This window comes from Ischnura elegans (genome assembly GCF_921293095.1).
Source record: "Ischnura elegans chromosome 13 unlocalized genomic scaffold, ioIscEleg1.1 SUPER_13_unloc_1, whole genome shotgun sequence".
Taxonomy (NCBI): domain Eukaryota; kingdom Metazoa; phylum Arthropoda; class Insecta; order Odonata; family Coenagrionidae; genus Ischnura; species Ischnura elegans.
This window is the reverse complement of record NW_025791657.1, coordinates 4393849-4421296: the sequence shown is the minus strand read 5'-3', so window position 1 is coordinate 4421296 and position 27448 is coordinate 4393849. Positions and strand designations below refer to the sequence as shown.

The 27448-nt window shown below is 39.1% G+C and overlaps 1 protein-coding gene across 1 annotated transcript in view; it reads left to right on the top strand.

The window, feature by feature from the left end:
* LOC124172340 (zinc finger protein 484-like) overlaps nt 1–27154 on the top strand; it is a 44213-nt gene extending 17059 nt beyond the window's left edge. Inside the window, exons 4-7 of the mRNA XM_046551786.1 lie at nt 1312–1443; nt 4885–5010; nt 17447–17803; nt 24220–27154. Of these exons, the coding sequence (XP_046407742.1) occupies nt 1420–1443; nt 4885–5010; nt 17447–17803; nt 24220–26085 (2373 nt within the window). The 5' untranslated portion in view covers nt 1312–1419 and the 3' untranslated portion in view covers nt 26086–27154. The remainder of the gene's footprint in view (nt 1–1311; nt 1444–4884; nt 5011–17446; nt 17804–24219) is intronic.
* Nucleotides 27155–27448: the final 294 nt, after the last annotated feature.

The window sequence follows — 27448 nt, the reverse complement described above, 5'->3', positions numbered from 1 at the left end:
TCGGCGCAATTGCGCTTGGGGAACTGCAACCCTGTCACTTTGACGTGTGATGGCTGTAGACTCAAAGCCTCGTCACTCACCCCTCCCTGGCTCTCTGCACTGGGACTTTGGGGCACACTTTTTTGCTGACCACATGAATCCATCCCAGGCTCTATGATTTCTTTTATTTTAGGTTGAGTGTCACACAATTTCCTCAATTGATCCAGGTGTACTAACCTTACCCCGTTTGGAAGTGTTACTTTGAAGGTTGCTTTGCTTGTAACAGCCACTATTTGACCCATATGTATAACAAATTTAAGAAGGGACAACTATGTTGTCCCTTCTTCTGCTTAATGTTTTTAGGAGGCTTCTCTTTTCTCCCACTCTCCTTAGCACTTCCTCGTTACTCACACGGTCAATCCATTTTATCGTCATCATTCTTCAGTAGCACAACATTTCGAATGCATCCACTCTAGACTTCTCTGCTGCTGTCAACGTCCAAGCCTCGCTTCCAAAGAGAAACATACTCCATTTGTAGTATCTGATGAATTGTTCCCTTACTTCTATGATTGAATTTTCTGATGTAAGTGCATTTTCAATGTGGATTAATGTTCTTACACCTCGTACATTCCCTACACAATTGCCCCTTCCTTCTCGTAACATACGCATGTGTCCCACAAGGTTTTGTTATAGGTCCTGTTTATTTTTATATAAGAGCTATTTTATTGGTAGCCTCTTCTCTTTTCTCCCACTCTTCTCAGTGCTTCCTCGTTACTCACATGGTCAATCCATTTTATCTCCCTCATTCTTCGGTAGCACCGCATTTCGAATGCTTCCACTCTTGACTTTTCCGCTGCTGTCAACGCCCAAGCCTCGCTTCCATGAAGAAACATACTCCATATGCAGAGGCACTGATGGGGTTGAGGGGGCCCGAGCTCCCTCAATAATTCGCTATGGAAAAAAGTGTCAGGCTCGTCGATTTTCCCCGGAGTGTTCAAATATCGAGATTCGAGTTATCAGTGTTCCAATGTTGATCTTATGACTCTTCCAGAATGCTTAAAAAACTTAAAACTCACTACTTGTAAAATTTCCCAGGAAAAGATCCCTGGTTCGGGCCCCCTCCCCCCCAATATTTTCTGCAAGTCGGCGTCCCTGTATGTGTAGCATCTGATGAATTGTTTCCTTATTTTTTAAGGAAAACTTTGCATGTAACTTGATTATTTTTCACTGCGATAAAAGTATTGGTAGCTCAAAATATCTTTTGTGCCCCCTCTTGAGTTTTTTCTGTATCCGTTACTGGTATCAATGGAGTGTATATTTCCTTTCAATTAGAGTGGTGCCGAAGCATACAAGTCCTCTACAGTGAAAGAGGATCAGATCAGTGACGGCGAAGAAGATTATGCGCACAATGAATGCACTGATGGGGCCACGGATGAAGTCATGCCTCCAGCCTCTGGTATTCAGGTAAACACACTGTATGAACTATTTATTCAATGTTGAACTTGAATCTCATATGACATTTGTCGCCATCACAAATCAGCAATCCTAAGTTTGAAAGCAATGCATATTTCTATGGGATTTAATTCTTCTTCTGCCCCATAAATAATTACTAGACAAAGTTTTAACCCTTAACCAGTGACGTGCAATTCTTGTTACACTACCAGTGACGTGCGGTCTGGGAGAGTTCCGCAATAAATCAAAAATTCATAAAATATTGCTACGCCATTTTTATTGCTTTGTTTAATTTTTCTTTGAATGCTTAACTTTTCTAAAACTTGTATTAAAATTTTTACACTCCCAATACGAACCAATTTGTCATAAAAAATTGTGATTTGAAGCAGGATCAAAAAAACTGATGCCCAAAACACTTGAGTTATAATTATGATATTTATGTATCAATATTTTGCCAGATTCAAAAAAGGCCTTAAATGTTAAAGTCGGAAGGCTAAGAAGTAAGTGGCCATGAAATTTATCCCGCTTATTCCTTTTCTTGATGCATTCTTAGTAAGTGACGTGCGGTCTCAAAGACCGCTAATCGAGTTCAATTGCAAATTTACAGAAATTAATAAAAGGAACGTTAAATTTAAAGAGTGGGATGTCCTTGTTATGCAAAAATATGAAGCTAACGAGAATTATAGATATTTTGAAAATATTCATAATTTTAGGTCTCTCAGACCGCACGTCACCGGTTAAGGGTTAATTCTTCTTCTGCACCATAAATAACTACTGGACAAAGTATTAAATTAAATAATGGTCTTATTAATCTCAAATTATACATGCCCTTGTTGTCTCATTGACTGATTCATCTTATCCCGTAACTAATCAACAACTTTTGACCCTAGGCAATCCTTCTGCTCATTTATTTTAATTTAAATTAGCAATTGGTCAATTCATTCACTTCAACACTTTTCCTTGTTGATTTAAATTAACATTTGTTAAAACAACTACTTTAACTCTTTCTATTGGATTTAATTCTTCTTCTGCTCCATAAATAACTATTAGACACTGTGTTAACGTAAATAATGATCTTATTAATCTCAAATTATTGTCTTGTTGACTGATTCATCTTATCCTGTAGCTTATCAACAACTCTTGACCCTTGGCAACCCTTTTGCTTATTTATGTTAATTTAAATTACCAATTGGTTAATTCATTAACATCAACAGTTGTGATGAGAGTCTGCTTTATATTTCTGACAACCTCACAAAGGTGTTTGCATATTTCTGTCATTAATCATGCTGGGTACAAAGGTGAAGTATAAGGTGTGAATTTAGAATGCATGAAAGTGTTAATTGTGCAAAACTCGGAGACCTCCTGTAAATGCTATTAAAAAACCAAACTTTGATTATGTATCTCAGACAACTTCACCAAGGTATTTCCATATTTCTGTATCTCTTGAGATACAGAAATTTGAGTTGAGGCATAAAGTTGTGAAAGCGATTCATTATGAAAAACGATAAAGAAGAAACTTTGTGCTTTCACATGAATATTTATTTGCACATTTACACGACCATGGTTTCAATGTTAGACGTCATCATCATGTCCGGAATCAGGTCAGGATCGGAAAGGTGTCTGTCCACCTGATGATGACGTCTAACGTTGAAACTACCCAGTCAGCACAAAAGATATTTCAGCCCATTATTACCCTACTTTTAAACGGGTAGAATTGCGGTAAAAGATGGGTAACCTGCGTGGTAACGGGTAAAATATCTGTAAATTTAAGTGGTAAAATTCGGGTGATTTCGCGGTGAAACACAGGTAAAATCCGTACTTTTTCTGGATAAAACTTCCCGAAGCGACATTAGAGCCATCTGTGGAGCTTTAAAATAAACATGATGACACTACCTCTGACGGTGCTATTGTGAAGTAACAGTACATAGCTTTAATGCACCATAGGCGTTCATATGCACGATAATCGAACGAAATCGACATTGATATTGAAGGTTGCTAGGGTAAATTTGCCGCAAATCAATAGAAAATTTTACCGTCTGAATTATCTGTTGTGCTGACTGGATATGGTTGTGTAAATGTGCAAATAAATATTCATGTGAAAGCGCAAAGTGTCTTCTTTTCCATTTTTCATTCCGTATCTCTGTCGTTAACACTGTAAGTGCCGGCTGCTAAATTTAAAGCCCTACTGAAAAGTCCAGCCATTTTTACTATATTCGTACATTTTTTAAAACATCAGCATAAAAAATATATTTATATCGATGTGTATTTCAGTAAAAATGGACTTTTCTTTTCTTGATGAATGAGTTGAATAACATTTATTGCTAACTTTTAAATATATAATTTAACAATGAAAACCTACAGTTTTTGAAAAATGAAAAAGTTGCAACATATGATGTACCGCCACAGCATGCATAGTAATTTTTTTAATACGCTCAATTTGAACTATTTAAAGCATGGAAATCATAAAAAAGCATTGTTCCAAGCAAAGCATTATAAATCCTGGATGACAAACAGGGTCCCCCAACGAACGATCCATTGACCCAAAGAATTTTCACACAAAGTAGGCTAAGATAGGGATGCCGGTAGCTACAGAGAACTTTTCGTCCTCGAGACATAAATTGAACTCCTTTTCCATCGAGCAGTTGATTTTTGAAAAAACAGAACCCCTAAGCAGTAAACTGGAAAAGTACCACGGGCGAAATATTACGGCTTCACGCGTACAAAGCCAATTAAATAGAAAGACGTAATATTACGTCCATGGCAATCTTCAGAAATATTAGCAGGACGTAATATTACGTCCATGGCACGCAAAGTGTTAATTCACCATAGGCGTTCATATGCACGATAAATGAACAAAATCGACATTGATATTGAAGGTTGCTAGGGTAAATTTGCCCCAAATGAATAGAAAATTTCACCATCTGAATTATGTTTTGTGCTGACTGGATATGGTCATGTAAATATGTAAATTAATATTTATGTTAAAGCACAAACTGTCTTCTTTTCCATTTTTAATGATGAATCGCTTTAACAAAGTTACGCCTCCAACAATCAATTTTAGTTAGAACACCTGGGGTAAAAATAACAAGAATTTGATGAAAATTTGGTCACATATTTTTTGAAAGATGTACTTTCGATGACCCGTAGAAAAAGGGATTCCAGTGAGCTGTTTTTAAGTTATTTTGAGGATAAAATTAGTACAACTCACTATTTCCTCCCATTAGGGATGTGCAAGTGCTCGAAAATTCGAGTTGAGTCGAGTAATTGGCACTCAATTTGAGCGTTTCATGTAGTATTACAAATGTCAAGTCAAGTGCTTTTGGTTAGAGAGCTGAATAAATAAATAAATAGCTGTGTGAATAAATACTCATGTGAAATCACAAAGTTTCTTCCTTTCCATTTTTCATTCCGTATCTCTTGTGCTAATGATGCTGGATGTGGATTCTCTCGCAGCCCCAGACCTCAAGGGCATCCGAAGGTGAGGAGGCTGATGGCACAGGAGACATCATTAGAAACGTCGACTGGAAGCTGGTTGGAACCAAGAAGGAACCCTCTCCTGAGGAAAGTGATGATTCTCAGGTGCGCATGAAATTCATGAAACCCGTTGAAATTAACCCATTAATCCCCATCGTTGCTTGAAAGCAACATTATTGAATCCTAATTCTCAGAACAATTTTCTACTTCAGAATAATTTTTTCTTTGATTTACTGACTTTTTTTTTAAAAGTACAGTGAGTCGTCGTTCTACGTCACCCCGTTTAACGTCATTTCGTGATAACGTCATGAAAATTTTGAGACCGTCATTCGTTTATCGCACCTTCGCTTCGCGATAACGTCAGGGCTTTTAAATTTCGCGCGAGAAAAAAACGCGAAGCGGCGGGCGTTGCAGGTTGTTCGTTTTGTGGGCGGTAATACAGTCCGTCTAAACGAAGTGTAAAATGGTGTGTTTATTGTTAATTGCGATTACGGTTTTAGCAAATTTTCTGCAAAGTGAATTCTTAGGTAGGTGCGCTAAGTTATACTTGACATAATGGTTTTCGGAACCTAAAAATTGATTTCAAGGAATTTTTCCGTGTAGAACTCGAGAGTTTTTCTCGTCACTTTTTTCGGCGTGTTCACTATAGTTTTGGTTCCTGTAACTGCGAAGATGTTTCAGCAATGATGATGCCCAAACGACGCTCGCCCGGGCGACCACCATAGCGAAGCCGAAAAGCAAATGCGGGAAGATACAAAAATGGAGAAGGATTTACGTCACTGCTGATATTGTCGTCGATGAAGACAGGAACTCGTATTTATGCCACAGCTTGGCATTCCTATCGTAAAAAATGCCCCAGATATGATACGCTAAAATTTTTTCACGTAGGAATTGTGAGGTCTAGGAGCCGATATTCACTTTTTACATTGTTTCTTATGGGATATTATGCTTCGATTAACTTCATTTCGTTTATTGTCACATTTTTCAGGAACGGTATGTGACGTTAAACGAGGACTCACTGTATATCTATTTCTAATTTCTTCATTTCCACCAATATTCTAATTTATACAATTGTATTTTTTGTGACTGAAAGCGTTTGGCATAGAAATCATTGCGCTCATACGAGACACCCTGGGAAAAATGACATACCCCAGCATGTCTGTTAAGGCAGAATGGGGAATTTCCTTGAAATGGAATACTAATATCTCCCGGCAAAGATGTCCAGTGTGTAAGTGAAGAGAAAAAATGAAAGATTTAACCTAATTTTTAAAGAATTACTTTATTTATTTATTTATTGGAGTTTTCCCAGCGTTGCGTGTACGCATCATTATGAAAATCACATTATATGATGAAAATATTTTTGTTCCAAAAATTTATCCTAATTAGTCCAAAATAAACGGAAAATGCACAACAACTGAAGTTGAAAGCTCTGAATACAGTCTGGGGAATAACGGGTTGAATAAACCTTTTACTGCCATCGGGCCAATACACCGGCCCTTGTTGGTTGTGAAAAAACTGCCACGCACCCATTTATCGGCCTGACATATTTGTCTTTTTTTATTTTGTGATTGAGGCCTATAATCTCCGTAATCTATCTATGGTTCTAAGTAGGGATGGACGGATCCAGGATTTTTTTCGTATCCTGATTCGGATCAAATCTCCTTGATTTTTGGAGCAGGATCTTTAGGATCTTGGGATATTTTCGGATCCAAATAATGCATTTTCAAATTCCTAACGCTGAGATTCCCCCGATGATTGTTCAATCTCTTGGGAAGAGTCACACTATGTGCTAGTCGTATTTTGCCTTTTTTTATTTTTCACGGCTGAAATTCTCCTACGTAACCTCTGCGAGAGCTTTCAAACAAAACGGTTCATGAGTAGGACATGATGCGATGACGCATTCCAATAGAATAGGAACTATTTCCACCCTTATGGGGCATTGCATTCACGGAAGCTATTATTTAAAATTTCGGATCCTGATCCGATGTCTTCCGCGACTTTGGATCCGATGTATCCGATGAAGGGCAATATCCGCGGATATTTGGATCCGAGGTATCCGATTTGACCAACCCCAGTTCTAAGCTATAAATATAGTTTTAGTATTGGGAAAAAATCTAGATACATTACATAAACTTAAGTAGGTAAAGAAATTTAAAATCTGAAGTCTCGCAAATTCCGGAAAATAGCCTTGGCAGTAAAAACTCTTCTCGGGATTCCACGCAGGTAAGATTTTGTAAGAGCGCTGACATTTCAGGTACCGACACGTTACCCTTTCTCTGAGTAGCCGTGAGTCATATTGTCGAGTCGAGACATATTGTTTGCCGGGAAAGTGTAAAATCTTACATAGCCTTGACAGTCTTTGCACACCCCTCCCAAAATTTGCTGGCAGTAAAAGTGTCAATGAAGGTCATCGTCGTCGATCCTCAAATTTGACCGGGCTATATACCCGTTGGTCGTCCAGCTGCCGATGAGTATATAAACCACCTCTTCAGCGGCGATGATTTTATGCAAAGTGCGTAATCAGGACAAAAATGACGATACAAGTGTATAGGGACCAGTGTAACCTTTCCAGTGTTAGTGAAGGAGAATTAGAAAGACAGGCTTCTAGTGAGCGTGTGCGAAAGCACTCTAAAATTAGGAAGACTACAAGCTAACGGCATCGGAAGCCGGGAACGGCCCTGATTGGCCCAAAACATGGCACTTCAATTTTAACATTTATTTTTGGATTTTCTCAGTTATTTCATTTTTTTTGTACATAACAATGCATTTTGTTAATTTTTATATTTTTTTTGCACATATTTTATCAAGTTTTATCATTTTTTTCTTGATTTTGAACAATTTCATATATTTTTTTTGTTTTAAGTATTTTCATTTTTCCTTTTTTCAAACCACAAAACAAGATTGACAGTGACAATAATTACAGTAAAACCCCTTATTTACACTTTTCTAGGGACCCAAGAAAAAAAGTGTAAATTGCGGGAAAATGCAAATTGTGGGAAATAGAGAATTTTCACTTTTATTCATATACTGGCTTTGGAAATGTTAATTTTTTAATTGTTCACTAGGCATTATTCCATAACATTGTTTCCCTCTGAAGCACAGTGTTTTTGCTGGCAGCAAAAATTAAAAAATATGTAATCCTGTTTTGTCTGCACTGAAAACATCTTTTGGGCTGTAACCTTCCAGAACTCTAATATATTCAGATTCTTTCCACTGAGTTGCTGTCTCTATGTTAACATCTTTGCTTTCACCACTCACTGTCTTATATACAAGACTACCTATTTTTGAATCTATCCAACCAACCATTATAGATGCCGTGGAATCTTCGATTCCCAATCTTGTGGGGAAATACCTTTTCTCAAGGGCCTTTGGGCCTGTTTACACGATACATTAACACGTACGAGTTAATTTCTGCTTGCATGAATGATTTTTGTGGACCGGAACGGAACATGTACGAATGTAGGCAGGGGCAGATGCAGGATTTTTTCCTGACAGGCAAAAGATCTTGTCTTAATTGAGATTAAAAACAAGATATAACAATGACTTTAGAAAATTCTCTTTATTTTTATATCAAAGTTATTCTTATTGAATTAAATGATTGAGCCTCCTTGAGTAATACACAAAACAAAGCAAACGTAATGATGACCATCAGGGGCAGATCCAGGATTTCTTGCTGGGGGGCACAAGCAATGCCGTGATTTTTTCTGGAGGGGGGGGGGCACAATGATACCACGTTATACAAAACGAACGCAATGATAACCGGACCGTATTAAAAATCTTGCATATTTTTTAAGTGTCTGGAGGGGCACGTGCCCCCTAAATCCGACTATGAATGCATGAACCAAATTTGAACAGGTTCTATTTTCTGTTCATGCATACGCACAAGTTGGGTGAATACACGGTGCATTTTCGTGTTCATAATTTAGACATTAACTTGTACGGGTTAATGTACTATGTAAACAGGCCTTTAGATGACACCATTTGCTGGGACATTTGATGATCTTGCATCTAAAAACTACTCTTTTAGAATTCGTTCTATTTATTCTTACCTGGAATTCTTCACATATATTCTCTTTTTTGATAAATGTCCGCACTGGTTTGCATATTTTACAATGGCATCGCGATTTTTCACCACGGTATTGAATGTTGAGACTGGAAATCCGATCGGATTGCCAGTCTCAACATTCGAGTTGCTTCGCCAGCGTTAGAATCGATGCGGGTTCCGGTGTGGGAATCAACCATCTCTAAAATTTTAATTTTCTCGTCAATTAAAAATGTCCGTTTTTCACCTCGAATTTCCATTTTCAAGCCGGATCAATTCTATTTCCCGTACGAATTGAGGGTAACTCGGCAACACACGAGTATCTGAACTACCCCTCGGCGATCAAATGCGTTGTACAAACTGTCATGAGACTTCATAATTTTCGAAAGTTACAATAGTTTGCGATACACTGCTATTTGAATGGGATAATTCAAGTTTAAATAAGTTTTTTTAAGTTTTTAATTAACCCATAATTGCTACGCAACTGTTGAATGAAGTCAGCGCAAATGATCCCAGTTGTCGGCCAAGTTTTATAGTTCCCCTGTAAACACAATGAGTTGCAGCAACGTTGCAGTCAGGTTGCACGAGGTTGCAGAGGTTGCAGGGCTGTTGAGGTCTCTTTGCAACGTCCTGGCAACGTTGCAGACAGGTTGCACGAGGTTGCAGAGCTACTTAGGTCTCTTTGCAACGTTGCAGACAGGTTGCTTTGCAACGTCCTTACAACAATTTTCCCTCATTCATTAAAATATGAAAATATTGAGCTAAAAGAATAGGTACCCACACAGCAGAGGATATTCGTGGAATATCCTATTTTGATCCCTTATATTCCTATTTCGTCCCAGAGACATTGCGAACCATTGTGGGATATTCGCGGTATATATTTTGACAGTAGGCTTTTGTGTATGTAATAACCGAGTCACAGTAGTTACAGTGTGTTTCATCATTTCTTTTCGGAACACCCAAGAACGCCGTTCACCTGGGGTGCTACGAAATGCAGATTAATTAAAAAATCAATCAATTCCCTTAAGATGTAAAAAAAATCCTGCCATGATAAGTTTTCCTCGTTTCATAATGTAGAATGTTCTTCGAAATGTGATTTCACTCGTGCTTTTTACTCTACTAAGGCGATGATACAAAAAAGATATATTTCCCAGTGGGATTTATTCCTCAAGTCATAAGGCGAAACTTAGTTTTTCGCCTACCAAGATTTAGACTCCCGCCCGCGATGTCGGAAAAACAAATACGCACATGCGCATTACCACTTTCAAATCCAACCGAATCCAACGGCTGCCAACGGCCATGGCCGTTGTCGTATTCATGTGCACATTAATAATGTTACGTGAACTGTGTTGTGTTCTTCGTGAGCGGAATTGATCCTGCCGAAGCATATCAGCCTCTTAAGTTCTTCTTTTACTTGTTTCACCAGCACCTAGGCAATCATCTACTGTTACTACGTAATTTTGTAGTGTTATGTTTGCGAAACTTCTCCAACAAAAGTTTATCAACCGCCGAAGTTCTACTTTTGCTTCCTTCATCAGAATCTGGGTAAGTAGAAGTGTTGCTTATTGCAACATTTTTTATTTTAAATGAAGCATATTCTTAATATTTTCAACCTTCTCACACTTCCTGAGACAGCTCAGTCAATCCATCTCCTGTGGATTGAAAAACATTGCATATGCATAAACTTAAATTTATTTTAATGCTTGACGCATTGCGTCACCGTAGTGTGGGAGGATTATGAAGAAAAACTTCTCGGCTTTACTATTTATTGAGTCATTTAAAGTTATTAACATTTTTTATAGTGTTTATTTTTCATTTAGGTGTAGTGGGTTTAAGTGTAGCTTCATGTCAAAAACATCTTCATGATGATGTAAAAAGTTTTGGATCAAAGTTCCAATCAGGTAATTGTTATTAAAAGAAAACATTTCAATCAATTTTGTGTCTCATTTTTGATAATTTTTTGTAGTTAAAGATGTCACTGTGATTTTGTTAAAGAGGGGATAAGTAATGGGATTTGATTTGTTGGAGGCAAGTCTATTTGTGCACATTACTCAGGGATAAAACCATTGGGCCATAATGATAAAGTGAATATCAGTTTATCTGTGGTTATATTATTAATACCCAGCCCAGTATAGGAAATGGTTTAGATTCATCTTCCTTTATGTTTGCTTGAAGCACTTTTCAATAGAGTGATCAAAGACTTTGAGATGCGTTGGCTCCCTAATATTGTTTTCTTCTAAGCAAGCAGACTGTTTGATCTTGATTCCAATTATGCAGGGTATCCCATTTATCTTGACCACCCGAAATAACTTTTTGTTCAGATGGAAGTTCAAAAATGTGTCAAGCAAATGTTCATAAGCCCTCAGGGGGACATTAATCAGCATGACTGCCTTCCTTGTATCTTTGTTTCTACAAAGATTTGAAGAGTGGTATGTCTTTTTTAAATGACACCCTATATTTTTTATGAATGACTGGTGGAGTAGTTCCACTACCCGCCTACCTGCACTAGTGCTATTGAGTCAGACATTTTTCATAACACTGTGTTTATGTTTATGGTCCACTGTGCTACATTTTTGAATAAGTCTTTAGGAGAGGAAATGAACTGCCAAATAAAAAAATATAGGGTGCCATTTTAAAAAGACATACCGCTGTTCATATCTTTGTAAATAATAAAGCTACAAGGAAATCAATCGTGCTAATTAATGTCCCCCTGACGGCTAATGAACATTTGCTTGACACATTTTTGAATTTCCATCTGGACAAAAAGTTATTTCGGGTGATCAAGATAAATGGGACACCCAGTATTCTTCATGTAAAATTGTCATAGTGGATGTGTACAGCCTTTGGTTCAATGAATTATCCCTAATATAATAATTTTTATTTCAGATTGATTTTTTGAAAAGAGTTGGGGGTTCTACTCCACCAGATGCAACAAGGCATGGGTTGAGAGCATCATTCTTAGATGATATTGCAAAATATTATTTATTGGAAGGCCTTAAAGGGAACATAAAGTTTGGACAGACACACATTCATTCGGCTCTAAGCTGTAAGTAAAGTTTTCAAATTTCTATTAATTAAATACTTCAATGAGACCAACATAAGTCAGTAGCTTAGGTATTTTCCTTGAGAGCTATCAGCAATCCATCCTTGCATTTTGTTGAAATTCTTGCAAGGACATTACTTTTGTTATTTTGTGCTGTCCAGTGCCCAGGATTGAATTATGCTCTCTAGTCTCTTGGGTTGTATTCAAAGTTAGTACTCTCCCTTTCAATACAACCCTAGCATTCGATTATTTTTATTACCATTCCTATGATTTTCAAGATTGGCTGTTCTAAAAAATATCATGAGATAATTTCTGTTTTCTTTGAATGACATTCAATTATTGTTGTGCTTGCTTATTTCATTAACATTTGGACTAAACTTTTATTTCTCTAAAGTAAAGAAACCACTCTCCAGCCTTAAATTTATCAGGTGGATTTTGTGGGAAAATTAACTGCTTACGCCTTAATTATCGAGGTCATTTCAAGATCTCATGTAATGACAGTAATGATAATAGAATCGCTCAAGAAAATGACTAAGTATATGCAGCCAAGCTCGTGTCTCAAACCCTTGTTTGTCATTTCATATGAAGTAATTTGCCAACTCTTGCCTCATAGAAAGTCCAAATTTGTGGGCTCTGACCTAGGTGGCAAGTGCAATACTAATCCTGCTGATTTCATCAGCTGACCATCACATCTAATTGGTTATGTGCATCTATTTAAAAATGGCCCTATAAAAACTACTGTCTTAATTATATTATAGTCAATTTACTTCTCACCTTTATAATAAGATGAAAAGTACATTATACATATTTTTTAGTAATGTAAACTTCTTCTGGTCCCATAGTTATTTCTGAAGACCTTCTTCAGTATTTAAAGAGAATTGAGAAGACGCAGCTGGAAATTTTAAAGGAAATTCGGGCTTTGAAAAGAGCTAAGTCGAACTGCCAGATGCCAGATGAAAGTGACAACGACTTATTATTGACCTGGAAATTCCCCATGGATACAATGGAAGAATTTGATGCCCTGGAGGTGGAACTCCTCAAAAAGCCATTCCACGCAGCTCTGGTAAAATAAAACTTTTGAGTGTCATTTGTTTGATGGGCTTTTATAAGTAGCTATTTGTGAGTTTTTTTGTGTTGTAAAAATTCCTCTGATTTTTCAGACTGTAGAGTTATGCAGACGAGGTCGGAATAACATTACTGAGGGTGTTTTCGGCATGTTATACCACCTATTTACCAATAACCTTGGTCGGAGATTTTCATTTTTCGGCCATTCCAAAATGAACACTAAAAAAATCCAGTTCTGTGCCACCAGAACGTGTGCCTTTATTATTGGTATGTTGTGCTTATAATATTATTTCAAAATGGGAACTGTTCAATAAAACTACTTGTGTCTAAAATCCTTACTAAAATTTAATTTCAGATGCTTTCCGTTGCAAGCCCACATTAAAGGAATATGGCCATAAGCACATAAAGGAGAAGGCAATTGACTGGTTCAGGCACGCTGAGTCAAGGCATCAGAGGGTGGAGGAAAGGAAAACAAATTGTAAATAAGGAATAATAAAAAAATTTTCTTTGAAACGACACAATTTAAAGTATTATTTATTAAAGGTTGCATCACGTTACGCTTCTGGTGGCGAAGATTTGTGAAAATGTAGTAAGGATTAAATTTTGGCAGTAAATTGGTTGACGTGAGACGTAGCTGCAACGTTGTGGCAACCTATATGGTTTACAGAAGGTTGCAGGCAGGTTGCAATCATGTTACGTGTCACGTTGCAAAGATGTTGTGAAGACGTTGTGAAAACGTAGTACGGAGGACGTTTGGCAGTAAATAAGACTTTGTCACAACGTTGCATGGAACTCCCAGTTGGTTGCCGTGAGACGTTGCTGCAACGTTGTGGCAACCATTATGGTTTACAGGGATCCGGCATTTATCACGTTTCAGCACGTCTGGTTTCCTTTCAAACTCTCGTATCAAATTATCGACTACATGATTATTGTCAACATTCCTTCAGGAGTTCTTGCATTATAATTAATACATAGCTCGATTGCTCAAAACACCTACTTTCATAACGTGAATCTTTTCGCCGCTGATAGAAAACGAGATGACGTAGTTCAACTTTCCGACGTTAGTGGCGTTCTGTCCCGCCACATTCAAATTCTTCCCGAAAATAGTTCTGATTACGTCTCTTTCTCTTGGATTTTTAAATAAAAATGCGCGAAAGGAATCCAAAAGACAGTTTTTTAGGGCTGATATGCGCGATTAATTGTTTTAGTACGCAAAAAAAATTTTTTAGTCGGCACGTCGTGATGCACATGGCGGGAAAACGAAAAAAACACGGCGTAAATACAGGGTTCTATTTACATTGGAAAGATAGGAAATATGACGGGACCCAGAAAAAAACTTGCAATTTGCGGGAAAACGTAAATTCCGATAACGCAAATACGGGGTTTTACGTATTTGAAAGAAAAGACATAGGAAAGAATTCAGTATTAGCGAATTAATATTTCTTTTGGAAGTCTGTAGCTGTTGTGATTATCATGAACTGGTTTTCTGCCCTTCATTGGCAGATCTCCCAAACAACATAGTTTTATCTACCTCCATCTGTCCAAGGCCACCTCAATGGTTTCCTTATACAGTAAAACCTCTATGTAGTGAACCTCTTCACACCATAAACCTCCATACTACATACCACCCTACGGTACCGTCAGATTTACATGCATATTTATAGGCAAACCTCTATATAGTGAACCTCTTTATCTCGTAAAACATCCACTTATCATACCAAGGAGACACCCCCGAGATGGCCTAACTACGTTCACAAATTGTACTGAGACAACTAGAGACCATTAATGCAGCTGCGATTAGGTACATGGAATGACATTTTCAGCAATAAATTTTTCATCCTTATTTTTTTGTCTTATACACCTTTAACACATTGTGTACCTGAGTATTTAAATTCCTAGGAATGCCGAGATTGGAAATATGTGCCTATTAGGGCGTAATGCCTTTGGTTGAAACATGGTTAAAAAGCTAACGTTTAGAATATAACTTTACCCAATCAAACCTTATGATGCATCTATTCATTATGAATAACGAACAACAACTGAAAACGTACTAATAAATACGTATTGTACGCTTTAAAATTGTTTAGTTTGACGCGCCTAAATCACGAGGATCTTTGTCATTCGTCCGGAACGTTCTGGAAAAAAATGACAGGAACTCTCGCCATCCATACACAACCTGTTAATATGCTGTAATTTTCACGTTAAACATCAGTTTTGGCCATTTTGACCCCTGGTGGAGTGTGCTCCTCCCAGCATTTGACTCATGAGCCTCCACTGAGGGTACCTCCCCTGTACCTTCTTCCTATTCTGACGTGGTCTCTCATCTTTAGCCTTCTTTTTCCTCTTCTCTTTTCTCCTTCAACTGTTCCCTCGACTGCAGTATCTGGGATCCCCATCACTTTTGAAATTTGCCCGATCCAATTCCCTTTCTCTTTAGTATATACTTCTCAGCAAAGTAATAATAGGGTAGTTTCCTTCATCAAAGAAAACGAAAGGCATTGATTGTGATTCATTGCCCAGCATTAGTGTATTCATAATACACAAATTATTTGGTTTTAGAAATCACAGTTTAGAGGAATGCCAATGATCAATTTTTATCCTCATTTGAAAAAGGCCAGATTGGCACCCATGCGATGCCACTCCACATGACGTCACAGGGACCTAGTTTCTATACGAGTAGATAGGAGTTATACATCGTCTGAGGTTACCAATGCATGCATGAGGCACAGAGCTCAGGGCTTAATAATCACCTATTAAAACTGGCTAAGATTGGATAGTTTTCTTCGTTTGATAAGGTATTAATAATCCTTATTTAAGCCAAGCGCTACCAGCCAGCGGGGTACTCAGCTACCCGCTAGCAGCCTGCGTCATATCAGCGCTAAGCCTCGCCTCAAGGTCACCTCACAGGGTGGCAGCGGGGACCAGAAATACGTCACACAGAGAGATTTCCCGGCATTCATACTTACCCGTCGTGTTTTCGCGTGCTTGAAATTTTTCATTTTTCATTTAATCACGAAAAATAGATTTCGTCATTTAAAAATCTAAAAGCGTGAATTACGTACTGCAGGAGTAATAATCTTTCAATTTAGGCAATAAAAAAATAATGGGAAACCACCCTAATGTAACAGCTGCAGTAATTTTCCACACTTTTTAAAAATCTTTCTCGACCGGTTTCAGACCTTGCGCATCATTTTAGAGGGCTGTTTAACCTAAGAGCAGCAAGCCTGCTATTTATATCGAATGTAGGTGTATGTGGGGTAAAATATAGAAGTAGAAATGGGGAAGGGGTTGAGGTTAGGTACTAATTTGTGGGATATCTATTCAGGGTCATCGGAAAAGGTTACCAAGGGAGGACAAGGAATTCTCACCTTAAGGTAAGGTGAAATCAATTTTGCTACCACATCATTGGCAAGGCATTCACCAAACAACTTTGAACATACACCTATTTGAAAATTTTATACAAAATCCAGTTTTTTACCTTTGTCAAATAATTGTAAAATTTTTAAGTTAATCTTTTTAAGCTGTTCTTTTTTTCTAATGTATGTGATAAATTTGAACTGTATAATATTTCCCTATGTAAAATTCTGGGACCAGTAAATCATATCTTAACATGATGATGACGTCGAATGTTTGACAAAACCATTGTTGCCTGATAAAACATCCTTCATTTATTTTTTATCGCTAGTTTTCTTCATTGTGTCTGCAAAACAGAATGATCAATTTCTAAGTAAAATCTCTCTAAGAGTGCATATTTCTTCGGGCACAAATGAAACATTTTGGGTGATCAACCAAGGAAAATAAAGAGAGTAAGGGAAACTAAAATTTCTCGAGAAGCAGATTTGGTGCCACAAACTTAGTCCTAAAACTTGGGAAAGTGACGGTAAATAAAGGAAAATTTGAGACAAGTCACCATCAGTGCTGCAATGCATGGGCATCTAACTGGAAATGGTGACAGTGAATACATGTACTACCAGTCAACTGCAATCTACAACTAGAGCCCTTTTTATATGGTCACAATGGTGGGTAACCTTTTTGCTCTAGGTATTAAATGTATTCCCTCCCTTAAATTAATAATTAAGCTGAAACTTTTATGTTGGAGAAAATGCTACTGCAGCATCAACGATTTGTTCAGGGAGTGTTCTCATCCCAAAATAAGCTGATATTTTTTTTTGTTGAATGCATGCGATATATTTGAACTGTATTACATATTACTATAAACATATTCTGTGACGAGTAAATCATATCATATCATGATGATGATGTCGAGTGTTTGACAAAACCATTGTTATGTGATAGAATATCCCCTGGAAATTTACAAAGTTTTTTTATGGTTGCTTAAAAGTGAATTTATCGCTAGTTTTTTTTCATAACCAGGCCTCTTTTCATTACAGGTGGATTGCTGTTATCGCAGCTCCCCCATTCCAGAGAAACCTACATCTGAAGAAAGTAATGTTTTTGTGAGGGCTCAGGGAATAATTGTGGATGAATTACGAAGCAGTCTCCACTGTCCTTCTGCACATGGGAGAATAATTGAGGAAGAGGAATCTATAACACAACCAGCGGCTCTTACATCAATGTTTGCAGCAAAGAAAGAGGTAATGGAAGAATTCACTCCTTCGGCTCAAAGGCTGTCCCCAAACAGGGATACGTTGGAGCTGGACCCGAAATGTGAAGATCAACCCTTGTCTCACCATCAATCAGAGATCCCTAGCTGTTTTCCTGTTTCAATTACATCAGCAAACGTGCAGGTAATGCAAAAACGAAGGTTGCGATGTGCCACAAGTCCCAGGGCAAAGAAGGGTCGTCGGAATGTGAAGTCTCGCGGTTCGAAGGGTGAATGCTTCGTAGAGAAAGAGTCTTGTAGAAAGCGCAAAGCCCAGTCGAAAGGCAAGAAGTCGTTGCATTGCGAAACCAAAGAATGCAGCGCTTGGCCCATGACGGATGCCAAGTGTGAAGTAAATCGTGTGTATCAGGAAGACGAAGGGGTATCTAGCCATAGTGAAGGGTATGTCTGCGATAGTAAGGGAATGTCTGTGAAAGTAAAGATGGCTTGTCAATCAGGTAGTGATTGTGTTAAAGAGCAAGAATTGTACGGTGAGGGTAAAGTTTGTTCTAATAGTAAGGATTTTCTCCATCATGAAACCCTAGAGCCCAGTGCTTGTCCCTTAGAAGCCAGCGATGAGGTTAAGCCTGGAGGTGACTTTGAGTTAAGAAATTTAAGCTGGGAAGGAGAGATATCTGCCCACGGTGAAGGCTACATCTGCGACCATTGTGGAAACAAGTATTTGGACTTGATATCACTATCAATGCACGTTACAAATCACGTCATGATGAAAGCAAGTGGCCTACAAGGCGAGAGTGCAGAACATGCCCTTCGTGTGAGTTTAAAGAATGTGCGGAGAAAGATGACTCGTGAATCGGATGCCGCTCTACAAAGAGACGAGGAATCGTCCAGTAAGCGTAGGGTACGATCGGAGGAGAGGAGATCATTTAGGTGCTCAGACTGTGGAGAAGAATTCAACAACAAGCAGAAATATACCTACCACGTGTCCACAGCTCACTCGGAGAAGAGATATCTGTGCGAGATATGCGGCCAAGTGTTTGTGTCTAAAAGGGGCTTCAGTAAGCACGCAGTCATCCACTCCGGTCTTCGCCCTTACATGTGTAACTTGTGTGGTAAGACGTTCATGCGCAGTGATCACTTGAAGGGGCACCTGAGGAGCCACAGCAAGGATACTCGAGGCAAGGATACTCGAGGCAAGGATATTCCCAACACGCTTGACAGGCCCTTCACGTGCACCGAATGCGGCCGAGGGTTTACTCGGAAGGATGGCCTCAGGGCTCACACGAAGGCGGTCCACTTGGGAGTGAAGAACCTCAAATGTGGTTACTGCGGGAAGGCATTCAACCAAAAGAGTACCCTGGATGGCCACGTGGCGGCACTGCACACGGGCGAAAGGAAGTTTGTCTGCTCGGTGTGTGGCCGCGGCTTTTATCACGGCACTCACCTGAAAGATCACATGTTGATACACGCGGGACTGAAGCCGTTCGAGTGTGGGGACTGTGGGAAGACATTCCGTCGCAAGGGACACTTACGCCTACACACTGTCCTCCATACTCGGAATTAGGGGACGGTGGAAGTATTAATGGCTGCTCCTTAGTGTTGACTTTCACCCATAAGCTGTCGCATTTATCAGAATTAAGCTTGTTCAAAATGCCTCCTTATAAAATGATAAATATAACAACAATGAGCAAGTTCCATTCATTTCGATAAAGTCTTATATAAATAATAGAACTAAGAAGTTTGTGAAATGGTATCTGTACACGGGTGATGGAGAGTCTTAAAAACATGTATTGATGGCAAATTTCTCAGTCAGGGACACTTATGCCTGCACACAGTCATCGGTACTCGCGACTAGAGTATGTAATTATTGAGGGCCGCACCAAAGTGTTGACTTACATCCATAAGCTGCCGCATTTCTCAGAATTGAGCTTGTAGAAAATGCCTACTTTTAAAATGATAACTATTATAACAATGACAAGTTCCATTCATTTGGATAAAATTTTATTTTAATAATAGAACTAAGAGGTTTGTCATCACCACTAGAGCTCTGTGAAATGGCATCTGCACACTGGTGATGCCGAGTCTTAATTACATGTATTGATGGCAAATTTCTTAGAAAGGGACACTAACACTTGCACGCGATTATCTGTACTCGCAGCTAGACGATGTAATTATTGAGGGCTGCTCCTTAGTGTTGATTTTCTTCCATTAGCTGTCACATTGCTCTGAATAAAGCTTGCCGAAAACACCTAGTTTTGACCTTTTCCCTACTAAAGATGTTAATATACGTGTGGACATTTCTTTACCTGGGAGACGAAAGCCGTATATTTTCGTTGGAGATTTTCTTACACTAGTGAACGAATGCATTGTATATATGTTTCCTAGCTCTCCCCCTTTTACAATGGTCGCAGGTGTACAATGTCTTTGTCTCGGGACCCAATACTGCGGGGTTTAGGTTTTACCCTCGGAATCCGGGAGCAAGTACCCTGATCCCTCTTCTTATGTTACCCCTCTTAGCGGTAAGGGCCAATGCCACAGGTATGGTCATGAAATTGTTTTATCCAGTCAGTATTCAAAAATATTTTTTCGAAATTTATTATATTAAATATTTTTTATTACTATTATTACCAAGAATTAATTATATTATTATTATAATTATTAAATTATTATTATTAATTATATCATTACTAATAATTGAATTATTTGTCTTTTGAGCAGTTTTTGGCATTTTTAAACAAAATCCTATGATGAATATTAACTCATATCTTGAGTTCTGTATAAATGTCAACATGGAAATTTTTGCTGCATTGAATGCACTAATATTGACATTAGAACTTTGTTTAAAATCTGGAAATGCTCAGAAAAAAATGAGGAATTCAATTCAAAGTCTTCAATTTACGTGCAAGCAACAGTTATCCAAATTCCAAATGCATGTAAGCAATCCATAAGTTGACCGCAAACCAATGCCGCAGGTATGGTCGTAAACCCGGAAAGGAGGGAGCACAACTACCCTCGGAGTCATAGATAATGCGGAGTCCTTGCTGGGAGGGGTCGAAAAAGGTTGGAACTGAAAGCGTGTGATTATCCGCAAGACCCTTTGTTGAGACGAATGTCCTCCAAAAATGCTCCGTACCACGAGAGAGAAGAGTTTCTTTGGGCTCAGTACAGCAGTCATGCTAAGACGAAAACTCCGTCGTCTCGAAAGGGTTAAATTGATATTGACGGCAAACTCCTGATTCTCCGGACCAATGGTGAGAGGGGTAGCATGAATAATTTACTTAAAGCAAACATTCTATCGTTATTTATGCACACTGTCTCCTATGCTAGATTGCTTTCTGGACTCATTGAGAGTTTTTTTTACCGTCGGCGATCTTTTTGCAATGATAATGTGATTTTATTCCTAGTACTCTATATAATACAGTAGATTCTAGTTAATTGGGACATATCGGGACTGGTGCACTTTGCCCCAATTAGGCGAACTATCCTGTATATGGGCATAAACAAACGTTGAAATAATAGAAAGAAAACTAAAGAATGCTAATAATGTAACATAAGTTTATTAAACTATTGATTTGATTAATAAATGAGCGAGTTTAGTTAATTTGTTATCATTTTTAAGAATTATAATAATTTAGCCTAAAATATTTTTCACAGCCTCAGGCGACGCTGAATGAATGTCTTTTACTAAGTCCTATTAAAGAAAAGTCCTATCCTCTTGCGGATAGTATAGCATCAAGAGCTTTCAAAATAGGGCAAGAATAGGAACATTTGTGAAAAATAAGAGTAAATCAAAGGAGGAAAATGTAAAAAAAATTGTGTTCTGAAAAGAAAAAAAATTAATTTCATCGCGAGCATAGAGTCTATGTCGCCGACTCATGGCCCAATAAAGCGGCATGCTGTCCCAATTGAGCGGAGAGTACTCTGGGATATTCCTCTCTATTGGGTTCTTTTCGTCAAGGTCTGCCCCTATTAAGTGGCTGCCCCAAGTAACTGGTGGACCCATTAAACGGAATCTACTGTACCTGGTTTCCTGAAACCCAAGCAGCCGTGATTGAGGGATCACAGATTCAGAAATTTAGATTGTGCAAATGCTTCAAAACCACTGTGCGACGTTGTTAACGATACCATTGATAAAATCTTCACGGGAAACCAGCCGGGTAAGGATGGGCATTTCTGTCAACGTTTCAATGGCCTTCTCTGTCACTGTCTTCAGGGCTAATGATGGACCTGGTTATTGCCGGGCTTATATACACCGGGTCCATCCATTTTAGGAAACCGACACTTACGGCACTTGCTAGGTGCATCTTTCACCCTGAAGACGATGGCAGGGAAGGCCATTGAAATGTTGGCAGCAATGTCCATCCTTGGTATGGTATGGTATTTGGACGAGGTGACCGACAGCTGAGGTCATTTGCGCCATGAGGGAAGGGTAGGTAAGGAAGGGTGGAGAGGAACCCGGCGTCGGCGTTAGCCTGCTCTTAACGAAAGGCACCAAGGGAACCACGGCTTAACGTCCCATCCAACGGACGGAGTGTTACACTTGAAATGTCCTCCACACAATATTCAAGCAGGGATCGGGCAGTCTCTGAAAATTCTCTGCCGCTGCCGGGATTTGAACCCGAGCCCGCCGGGTGGGAAGCCAACACTCTAGCCACAACACCAACCCCATCCCCATGTACATCCTTACCTGGCTGGTTTCCCGTTAAGATTTTATCAACAGCATTCACTGGGAAAGCACCAAATCATTCTTCCTTAACTACACTGTTGGGCACCGCGCCGTGTGGTGTCTCACAGATGTTTCCCGGGATGCAACTGCCGCTGTTTGCTAATACGATCGTGGGCCGCACCCCTGGGAAATCAGGAACATGGAACTCCCCTGAAGGAAACTGGCACGCAAACACGTCATCGTGCTGCAGAAGTTTTAGGAAACCAGCACTCACGGCAACCTGTCTATGCAGGTGAGTGCCTGGTTGTGGTTCATGGTATCTTTACTTCCTCTTCCCCTGCTTCCCCTTCCTTCTATCATTCCTTTGTTCTCCAGTTTGACTTTGTCTAGTCACGGCGTAAATATGCCCGAGTGCAACGAAGTCTCCGGTTCCCTCGCACCGTATTCAACCGCATGCAAGGCCACGGCAATAATTTTGAATTTGTGACATGAAATATGCAGTGCAACTTCGATAAAACTAACACTTCGGCAAAATCTATAGGGAATGACCGTAAAATATAAAATATAACTAATAACTTAAGGCTTTACTTTGTGAAACCTCTCCATATTGGAAATAAAGAAATAATAAATTTGTAAGGTTTACTGTTATTTAATTATGGGCATGACCAGGGTTTCAATGTGACCACATTACGAAACCCGGGTGGTGCCCATTATTAAATAAAAATGACACTTACAAAGTTATTATTTCTTTATTTCCAGTAAAATATAAAAATTTTCAATTCTTGATGCTCCCCCAAACCTCCACCCAAATGGCATTAGAGTGAGGGTCAGGGGATCAATTTGAAAAGGTAACTCTGGTGTTTTATCCGCCCATTACCACCGAATGACCCTCTTTTCTGAATCCAATGCATTTTAAATATAGCCTCTCTTAAAAAACATAACCACACTTGCCCTATTCTTAACTTTGATGTGACTATTTATAGCTAAACGAAATTATAAGATGCTGTTGTTGCAGCGAAATTAAAATGATTTGGAATATATTGAGAAACATAAAACAAGAAAAAAATCTTGTGAGCGGCGTTACAGCGTTGGAGACTCGAACCATCAAAAACCACCCTCACAGTCGACCATTTACTCAACAAAGCCACCGCAACTGTTTGCAATATGAGTATTATAACGGGCAGTAGAAATTAGCAGTGGAAACCGGGTCAAGTACGCAGTAAATGCACAGGAAATAATCATTGACTGTGCGAAACAGAATGATCAATGTCTAAGTAAAATCTCTCTAAGAGTGCATATTTCTTCGGGCACAAATGAAACATTTTGGGCGATTCACCAACAAAAACAATTAGATTAAGGGAAACTAAAATTTCTCGAGAAGCAGATGTGGTGCCGCAAACTTTGTCCTAAAACTTTCGAAAGTGACGGTAAATAAAGGAAAATTTGAGACAAGTCACCATCAGTGCTGCAATGCATGGGCATCTAACTGGAAATGGTGACAGTGAATACATGTACTACCAGTCAACTGCAATCTACAACTATAGCCCTTTTTATATGGTCACAATGGTGGGTAAGCTTTTTGCTTTAGGTATTAAATGTATTCCCTCCCTTAAATTAATAATTAAGCTGAAACTTTTCTGTTGGAAAAATGCTACTGCACCAATAATGATTTGTTCAGGGAGTCTTCATATCCCAAAATAAGCTGATATTTTTTTGTTGAATGCATGCGATATATTTGAACTGTATTACATATTACTATTAACATATTCTGTGACCAGTAAATCATATCATGATGATGATGTCGAGTGTTTGACGAAACCATTGTTATGTGATAGAATATCCTTTAGAAATTTACAAAGTTTTTTTTTATGGTTGCTTAAAAGTGAATTTATCGCTAGTTTTTTTTTTCATAACCAGGCCTCTTTTCATTACAGGTGGATTGCTGTTATCGCAGCTCCCCGATTCCAGAGAAACCTACATCTGAAGAAAGTAATGTTTTTGTGAAGGCTCAGGGAATAATTGTGGATGAATTGCGAAGCAGCCTCCACTACCCTCCTGCACATGGAAGAATAATTGAGGAAGGTGAATCTATAACACAACCAGTGGCTCCCACATCAATAGTAGCAGCAAAGAAAGAGGTAATGGAAGAATTCACTCCTTCGGCTCAAAGGCTGTCCCCAAACAGGGATACGTTGCAGCTGGACCCGAAATGTGAAGATCAGCCCTTGTCTCAACATCAATCAGAGATCCCTAACTGTTTTCCTGTTTCAATTACGTCAGCAAATGTGCAGGTAATGCAAAAACGAAGGTTGCGATGTGCCACAAGTCCCAGGGCAAAGATGGGTCGTCGGAATGTGAATAGAAAGTCTCACGGTTTGAAGGGTGAATGCTTCGTAGAGAAAAAGTCTTGTAGAAAGCGTAAAGCAGAATCAAAAGGTAAGAAGTCATTGCATTGCGAAACCAAAGAATGCACTGTTTGGCCCATGACGGATGCCAAATATGAAGTGAATTGTGGGTATGAGGAAGACGGAGGGGTAGCTAGCCATGGTGAAGGGTATGTATGTGATCATTGTGGGGCTAAATACTTGACCTTGAAATTACTCTCTCTCCACATTAAAAGTCATATGGCTAAAGGGGTGTCTAAAGTGCGCAGTCCTTTTAAGGGAGGTAAAAATCAGAAATGTACCCCACGTCCGCGTTTGAAAAAGGGTCATCAGGAAGCGAAAGTAAAGACGGCTTATCAATCGAGGAGTGATTGTGTCAGAGAGCAAGAATTGTACAGTGAGGGTAAAGCTTGGTCCAATGGTAATGATTTTCTCCATTATGAAACCCTAGAGCCAAATGCTGGTCCTTTCGAAGCCAGCGATGAGGTTCAGCCTGGAGGTGACTTTGAATTTAGAAATTTAAGCTGGCAAGGAGAGAAATCTGCTCACTGTGAAGGTTACATCTGCGACCATTGTGGGAACAAGTATTTAGACTTGATATCACTATCCATGCACGTTCAAAATCATGTCATGATGACAGCAAGTGGCTTACAAGGTGTGAGTCCAGAACGTGCCCTTCGTGTGAGTTTAAAGAATGTGCGGAGAAAGATGAGTCGTGAATCGGATGCCGCTCTACAAAGAGACGAGGAGTCGTCCAGTAAGCATAGGGTACGATCGAAGGATGGGGGGTCGTTTAGGTGCTCAAACTGCGGAGAGGAATTCAACAACAAGCAGAAATTTACCTACCACGTGTCCACGGCTCACTCGGAGAAGAGATTTCTGTGCGAGATATGCGGCAAAGTGTTCGTCACGGAAATCATCTTGCGGAAGCACACCGTCATCCACTCCGGTCTGCGCCCTTACATGTGCGACTTGTGCGGCAAGACGTATATGCGTAGCGACCACTTGAAGGGGCACCTGAGGAGTCACAGCAAGGATACTCGAGGCAAGGATATTCCCAACACGCTTGACAGGCCCTTCACGTGCATTGAATGTGGCCGAGGGTTCGCTCGGAGGGAGAGCCTCAAGGAGCACACGAACTCTGTCCACCTGGGAGTAAAGAACCACAAATGTAGTCACTGCGGGAAGGCGTTCAGCCGAAAGGGGAACCTGGAAAACCATGTGGCGGCACTCCACACAGGCGAAAGGAAGTTTGTGTGCTCTGTGTGTGGCCATGGCTTCTACCACAGCTCTCACCTGAAAGTTCACATGTTGACACACGAGGGACTGAAACCATTTGAGTGTGGGGATTGCGGGAAGACATTCCGTCGCAAGTGGCACTTACGCCTGCACACTGTCCTCCATACTCGCGACTAGGGGATGTAATTATTGAGGGCTACACCTTATTTTTGATTTTCATTCATAAGCTGTCACATTGCTCTGAGTGAAGCTTGTTGAATATGCCTACTTTTAAAATGATAACTATAACAATGAGCAAGATCCATTCATTTGGATAAAATCTTATTTTAATAATAGAACTAAGAAGTTTGTGAAATGGCATCTGTACATGGGTGATGGTGAGTCTTAAACACATGTATTGATGGCAAATTTCTTAGTCAGGGACACTTACGCCTGCACACAGTCATCGGTACTGGCAACTAGAGGATGTAATTATTGAGGGCCGCACCAAAGTGTTGACCTTCATTCATAAGCTCTCACATTGCTCAGAGTAAAGCTTGTTGAAAATGCCTCCTTATAAAATGGTAACTATAATGACAATGAGCAAGTTCCATTTGTTAAATAATTATTTTTTTCTTATCTTGACCTCGTTTAATACATATTAAAATAGTTCTTGGAGTGTTGGTATGTCAAAAAATATTATATATATATATTTCATTGTATCGGTAGCCAAATCAGCTGTGTACTACGATGTTACACTGTGTTTTAGAGAAAAAGTAGATTTTGTTTATTACTTGCCTTCTGTAAAGAAGAAATTATTGAGAAGACTGAAGTCCGAAGAAAGCTACCACCAGGCTAGTGATTCCATGACAGAATATCTAGCCTTTTGGGGGTATAAGGATTACCTCATAAATCAAGGACTGGAGAGCATAACAAAAATGCTCCATTATTTAGTTCACTTATAGTTAAAGAAGGCAAAAATTGTTCTTTAAGATGGGATTTTGAGTAATTGGCAGCATATTATTACCTTACTTCATTTGAAGTCCCAGTCAGGCCGCATTTTTACGCTCTGATTTCTGGCTTTTTTCCACCTACCACAGCACCGTTGTCCTCATCCTTTTTCCATTATATGTTCCTATCCCTTTCTTTCCTTACCTCTGAATTTAAATGTATGTTTTGCGCTTAAGGCACCGTGTGAATGAATGAAGTAGTATACATGTATGTTTATATATACAGTGAGTCCTCGTTCTACGTCACCCTGTTTAACGTCATTTTGCGATAACGTCACGAAAATTTTGAGACCGTCACTGGTTTATCGCACCTTCGCTTTGTGATAACGTCAAGGCTTTCAAATTTTGCACGAGAAAAAACACGAAGCGGCGGACGTAGCAGGCTGTTCGTTTTGTGGGCGGTAATACAGTCAGTCTAAACGAAGTGGAAAACGGTGCGTTTATTGTTAATTGCCATTACGGTTTTAGCAAATTTTCTGCAAAATGAATTCTTAGGTAGGTGCGCAAGGTTTTACTTGACATAATGGTTTTCAGGAACCTAAAAAGTCATT